The 6,000-nt window shown below is 49.7% G+C and overlaps 1 protein-coding gene across 1 annotated transcript; it reads left to right on the top strand.

Moving 5' to 3' along the window:
• The first annotated feature begins 1,926 nt into the window (after positions 1-1,926).
• On the top strand, positions 1,927-3,648 carry LOC133775300 (jun dimerization protein 2-like). Its single transcript, XM_062213535.1, has one exon. It carries the CDS (start codon positions 2,415-2,417, stop codon positions 2,931-2,933), a length of 519 nt encoding a protein of 172 aa, XP_062069519.1. The 5' UTR covers positions 1,927-2,414; the 3' UTR covers positions 2,934-3,648.
• The last annotated feature ends 2,352 nt before the right edge of the window (positions 3,649-6,000 follow it).

The raw sequence follows: 6,000 nt of genomic DNA, 5'->3' as shown, positions 1-6,000 counted from the left end.
ATTTAGTTAAAAACAAAAGGGGAAGTTTAAGATGGGCTAAGAAACAGAAACTAATTAGGATTCTGGCCACCACAGTTCAAGGGAAGCAGAGTAAGGGAAAATCAGAATAGGCAGGGACCCCGGGAGACCGACAAAAGCACAGAGAAGTGCCCAGAAGGACAGGTTTGCTTAAGATCCGACTAACAACGGAAATCCAGTGGTGCACGTCTGCCACACGGGACTGAACTGACCAAAAACGGCCTCTGCAAGCCAGCGAGAGGAAAGACGGCAGCAGCGGAGTGGTGAGGCTGGGCGACAGCGGCTCCTCCCTCGCTGGGATATGTGTGGTCCGTCACACGGCTGGGGATATTGTTGGGAATGCAGGCCCTGCCCAGGTTCCTGTGGATAATACTCTATCACCTCCTGCGGTGTCCGGGACGGGCCCACGTGAGCCGACATCCCCCTAGCTTCCGGAGTACAACGGGGACAACAGTGAGAGGCGGTCGAACGAGGTCAGTGGTATGGGTTTCTATCTCCAACCCCCCTTCCGAGAACTTTGCTCGGCAGGCAGAGCTGATCGCTATGAACCAAGCACTCCGTGCAGCCAAGAAATAGGAGTGGGTGAAAATGCACAAGAACAGCAGGTACGCTTTCGCCACTACCCATGGGGAACTCAGAACAGACAAAGGCTTTTCCGACGAAGCGCCAATGTTTCCCCGATTTGGACAACCAAAGGTACTGGGGTCAGATAATGGACCCAGCTTTGTCTCCCGGGCAAGCCAGAGGTGGCCAGGGTGCAGGGGGTCTAGCTAAAGAAAGCTTTATTCAGTTAGGGGAGGTTTTGACCATAACGGAGATCTGGCACTGGGGACTGGGTCGAGGTGTCGCCGACGGTTTTTATTTGGGGGATTATAATACCATGGGTGTTAGACTATATTTGTTTTCCCAATTGATCTAGTCTGGGCTGGATGCGGGGGCGTGGATGCAGCGACAGGCACAGCACTATAACAAATTGGGCAGTGCTGACTTGCGCTGCGTTCAGGCTTCTGTATATAAACTGCGTATGGAAACCCACACTCGCGGTAGATCGGTTGTAATTCTTTTGCAACTTCCCTACCCCGCCAGGCTTTGCTTAAATGTTCGCCTCCCGGGGCTTCGAAGGCTTCCAAGAGGAGCAGTCCCCAGCTTTGCTCTCCGACCTCTCTGGCATGGAGTCGGCACCTAACAACGACCCTGGGACTGGGGCTGTGAAGGAGAAGCTCCGGGAGAAACTCCGGGGGCCAGAGGGCAGCCGAGGTGGCAGCCGGGGCAGCTATAATCCCCTGCAGTACCAGGTGGCACACTGCGGGCAGATGGCTGTGCACCTGCCTCCGACCTTGACGGCACCAGGCCAGCCCCTGTGTGTCCCCGAGGCCCCCTTGGCCACCACTGTGCCCCCTGTGCACCTGCCCCCAACCCTGACGGCACCAGGCCAGCCCCTGGGCGTCCCCGAGGCCCCCGTGGCCACCATCGTGCCCCCCAACAGCCCCCTCAAGGCGCCCTCCCCGGCTGACCCCTCGCAGGAGGACAAGGAGGAAGTAAAGGACAGCCTGGAATACCGGCTGCGGCGGGAGCGCAACAATATCGCCGTGCGCAAGAGCAGGGACAAGACCAAGCGGCGCATCCTGGAGATGCAACAGTACATGGCAGAAAATGAGCAGCTGCGCAGCCGCGTGAGGCAGCTCACGCAGGAGCTGGATATCCTGCGCAGGTGTTTGAAAGCTATTATAAATTTGTTGTCATTGGTCAGTACAGAAATTAAAAGTTAAGGACATAAAAGAAAAGAGTATCGTTGGTAAAAAGGGCTAAAGGAAAGGACATGGTTTCTAAATCCGGATGGCTAGTTTAGACTAGAATGAAAATGGTAAAATGTTTACAGTAAGTCGAAGAGGGTGTGTGAAAGTCGAAGAGGGTGTGTAAAAGTATTTGGGTCGATTCAGCTGAACAGGCACCGGGTATTGATCCAAATTTGTATGATGTGCTTTCTGTTTTTGTCTCTGTTGTATTTTCTGTTTTTAAATTCTGATGCCTTTGTGTAATTTTTCTATCCCGCGGAACATACTTCCCCTACCCTGTAGACTTGCTTTTGTGCTCATAGAATCTGCTGCAGGGCACAGAGATGTGCCTGTAAACCTGTGTCTGGCAGCGGATTTGGTGGGCGCATGGGGAGGCGGCCGGCTGCCGCCTATCAGCTTAAACTTGGACAACACCAAAGCTACAACTGGACGGTCTTTTAAGAGTCTTATCTTGAGGGGAGTGGCTCTTGGAATCCGCTCGGGATGGGACTCTTTAAGACTGTTTAGTATTCCTACCCGGCTCCCCTCCTTTGTTGCAGGATAAAGAAAAAGTTTTGTGCTCCCACACTCGTTTCAGATCCTGTGCCTGGCCGGCCTGCTATGATTTCAGACCCTTTTGTGACCACGAGCTCTCTGCCAGGGCAAGACCCCCTGACCGGACGGCCTGGCTCGGCTCTGATCGTAAAGGAGCTGAAATGCATTGGGACCATAATCGTGCCCTTGCTGGAGATAAAGCTGGGCATGCCTGACGCAGCCGTGGACATCAGCACCGAGGTCACCACCAAGGACTTAAGAAAGAAAGAAGTGGTAAAGAAGGCGGAGCATGAGAAAGACGAGGTAAACCTGGACAAGAGGCCCCAACCTGTAAAAAGTAAGCTCGACGAACAGGAGGAGCGGAGGAAAAGGCGCTTGGAACAGAACAAGGCGGTGTGGGCCCGGAGGAAGGAGCGCACGGAGACCCTGCAGCGGGAGTTTGAGCGGCTGGAGTTCAGAAACGCGGTACTAAAGATACAGGTCAGGGAGCTGGAGCAGGAGCGGCAGCAGCTGATTCTCGTACTGAACCGGCGCCGCCCCACCTGCATTGTTCGCACCGACAGTGTCCCTACCCCTTGGATCTAATATTAATGGCTGGCTGCGGTGCAAATGGTATAACTTATCCCCATAATTTCACTTAAATTTTAAGATTAAAATTTGACCAAAAGAAAAGGGGGGAATGTGAAATTAAGATAGGATGGGGTTAAATTGGAATGTGAAATTAAGATAGGATGGGGTTAAATTGGAATGTGAAATTAAGATAGGATGGGGTTAAATTGGAATGTAAAATTAAGATAGAAAGGGTTAAAATGAAGTTGCTTGAGCTAACTGCATATTTTGCTTCTGTGCAAAATGCTTTGGCTTGCAAAATGCATTTTGTTTAAGATAACTAGACTTTAGCTGACCTTGTAACATGTGATGAATGTGCTAATGCTTTTATGAGATAATGGAGCATGTGATAATTATTTTAGGAGCTATGTTAAGTTTTTGGTCATGATGACCCCGTGTTTATGCCTACTCAAGGTCTTCTGTCCCCTCACCCTGGAAGTTTGTCATGCATCTTATGAGAATTTGTCATGCTGCGGTTTATCTTGTGATTTTTGGCAATGATGTGGAGATATGCTAATGTTGTGGTTTTTAATCTTAAATACGCTGTGCGGTTGATGATTGTCGCCTCTCTTCTCACACTGCACCAGAGAGTGTTGTTGTGCTTGGAGTTGGCCCATCTGCGCAGATGTAATAAACTTCCTCTTGCTTTTATTGCATCGGTTGGACTGGAATTCGTGCTTCTGGGGGTCTCTCTCTATAGGACACCAATTTTTGGGGTCCTACACTGCTTCTAGAGTGATCCAGCTTCGGTTGTACCCTCAGCAGATGAGTACAAAGGAGGCAAATCTCAAAACATTAGTGTTTGGGAGTGCCAATAGCTCCAGGTGCACAAGATGCCAAAACCAAGGTGGGTTTGCTCACAAGATCCTTTTGACTTTCCTTATTTTACAATCCTTATCATGCAACCCAAGTCTGTTTGCAATTGCATCTGGTTAGCTTGACCTCAGAGATGCCTCATGTTCTGGTCTTGCCAGGCCATGTTTCAAAAACAGAGCTTCTCAGATAGTATTACAGGGACGCCCAGAGCTGTACACTTGTCTGGTCAGCCCTGCTCTACTTTTTCCTTGAGTGGTGTAGAACGCCCACTTCATTTTTACAAGTGATTGCCCCTGCACAGCCAATGTCCCACTCATCCAACCTCTCTGGTTCAGAACATAAACATTTAGTTCTTGGCCTTTGAGCTCCAAAGTAATCCCCGATAAAATCCTTAAGTGTCAGTGATCATATAAATTGATTCATTGATTATCTGTTAAGGCAGAAGTCCCGGAGCTATTCCTTTAATGCCATGTTTGGACAAGGGGAAGCTGTCCCAGATTCAGCCAAATACCATGGCTTCAGGCCACAGTGTGGCAAATGCAGAGTTAGTTACAAAGAGAACCAGGTCAGAACATGCGTGTGAGTCAGCACAATTAGAACAATGACCCCAGTGTTGCTGGGTCAGCTCCAGGAATTTGGTAGATGTGGGACAGCAGTCTAATGAACTGGCATAGATTCAGCTCAGCGCAAAGAAGCTCAAGCAATCATTGTATACACAGACATACGCTCTAAGTCCTTGAGAAGTTACATGCCAATGCCTGGGATCCTGTGGCTTCTTGGGCCCCCTCTCGGTCTTTAACCAGGTTTTCTGATCACACGTCCAGTGCTGTTCCTAGTGCTTTGCTAGTTGTGTCTGTAGCTGATGTCCCTGGGGCACTGGCAAGGTCCACAGGGCTTGACAGATCCGTTGAAAGACAAACCTGACCAGCTGAGAAGCCATCCTTATCATTCTCTATGTTGCCGCCACGTAAAGGTAGTTCGTGGAATTTTCTGGTGCCTTCCGGAAGCTGAGTGCACTTCTCTGCCTAGTTGTCTCTCAGGAAGAAATGAAATTCACTTAAGAAGTCATTTCCCCAGTCCCTTATTTATAATCAGCCCCAACGCATGAAGGAGTAACTCCACAGCGAGATTCCTTTCCGATGAGATGTAAACCACTCTGCAGGGAGATGTGTAACCAGGGAACTGTCATTTCCTGACCCCAAACCATTAAACCTCAGCAATGCCATCGCATTAGCTTGTTTCCGTGTAATTGTATAAACACAGTTTTGCCAGTTCAAAGCACTGGGAAATATTTCATTATGCTCTCTTCCTTGCTGTGCAAGAGTGACCACATGCCAAGGCTGAAAAATGACAAGCGTGTCCATGAGCCTGTGAGAATCTGGATTTGTACAAAGGAAGGTGCCGGACTAATGTCTTTAATTACACATCACTGTTTCATTTTACTGTAGCAGATTGGGCGATAAAGCCTCATGCTTTATTCTTGGATGTGGAAGCTGGGAATAATATATCGTCCTTACTCCCACCCTCCCTAGATCCAAATATTATGAGAATTTAATTTTAGCCAATATGCATGGAATGGATCTTGCATGGAAGATTCTGGAATACGCTCTAGGGAGAGGGGGACCCAGGCCAAGTTGTTCCTCTCTAGGGGTTTAAGTTTCTGAAGATGAAATAAGCATAGAAACAACTTTAGCTCGGAGGCAGATGGTGCAATCTCTGCGTTGACCACTGAGGCACTGAGTGGTATGGAGAAGAGGGTATTGTGCCTGGAAGAGTCTAGACTGCAACAAGGAGGAGGTAGCAAGTGAGCCGGCCCAGGACAAGGGGTGGTCATTTAGCTGGTGAAGGGAATGCTATGAAGAAGAAATATTGTGAGCAGGCCTCGGGGGTGAGGGTGAGTAACCCAGCGTGTAACCCAGTGTGAGGATGCAGGATCTGCGACCACGGGAAAACCAGCCGCACCCAGAGGTCTTCCCAGGTGCTGACTCTCCACTGCCCCAAACAGCAAACCAGCTTCCAGGAGGCACGTGCGGCCTTCGTCCACTCGGACTGCTATAAAGAACTCCTTAGGCTGTTTACAAACGCTAGAAGTTTCTCACAGTTCTAGACTCTGGGCAGTCCAAGAAAAAGGCGTCGGCAGATTCGTGTCTGATGAGCCTGCTCTCTGCTCGGTAGAAGGTGTCGTGGTGGCACCAGGGGCCAACGAGCTCTCCTGGGCGTCTGTCAC

The sequence above is a fragment of the Lepus europaeus genome, chromosome 16 (assembly GCF_033115175.1).
Source record: "Lepus europaeus isolate LE1 chromosome 16, mLepTim1.pri, whole genome shotgun sequence".
NCBI classification, from domain to species: domain Eukaryota; kingdom Metazoa; phylum Chordata; class Mammalia; order Lagomorpha; family Leporidae; genus Lepus; species Lepus europaeus.
This window is presented reverse-complemented; position numbering and strand designations above follow the sequence as displayed.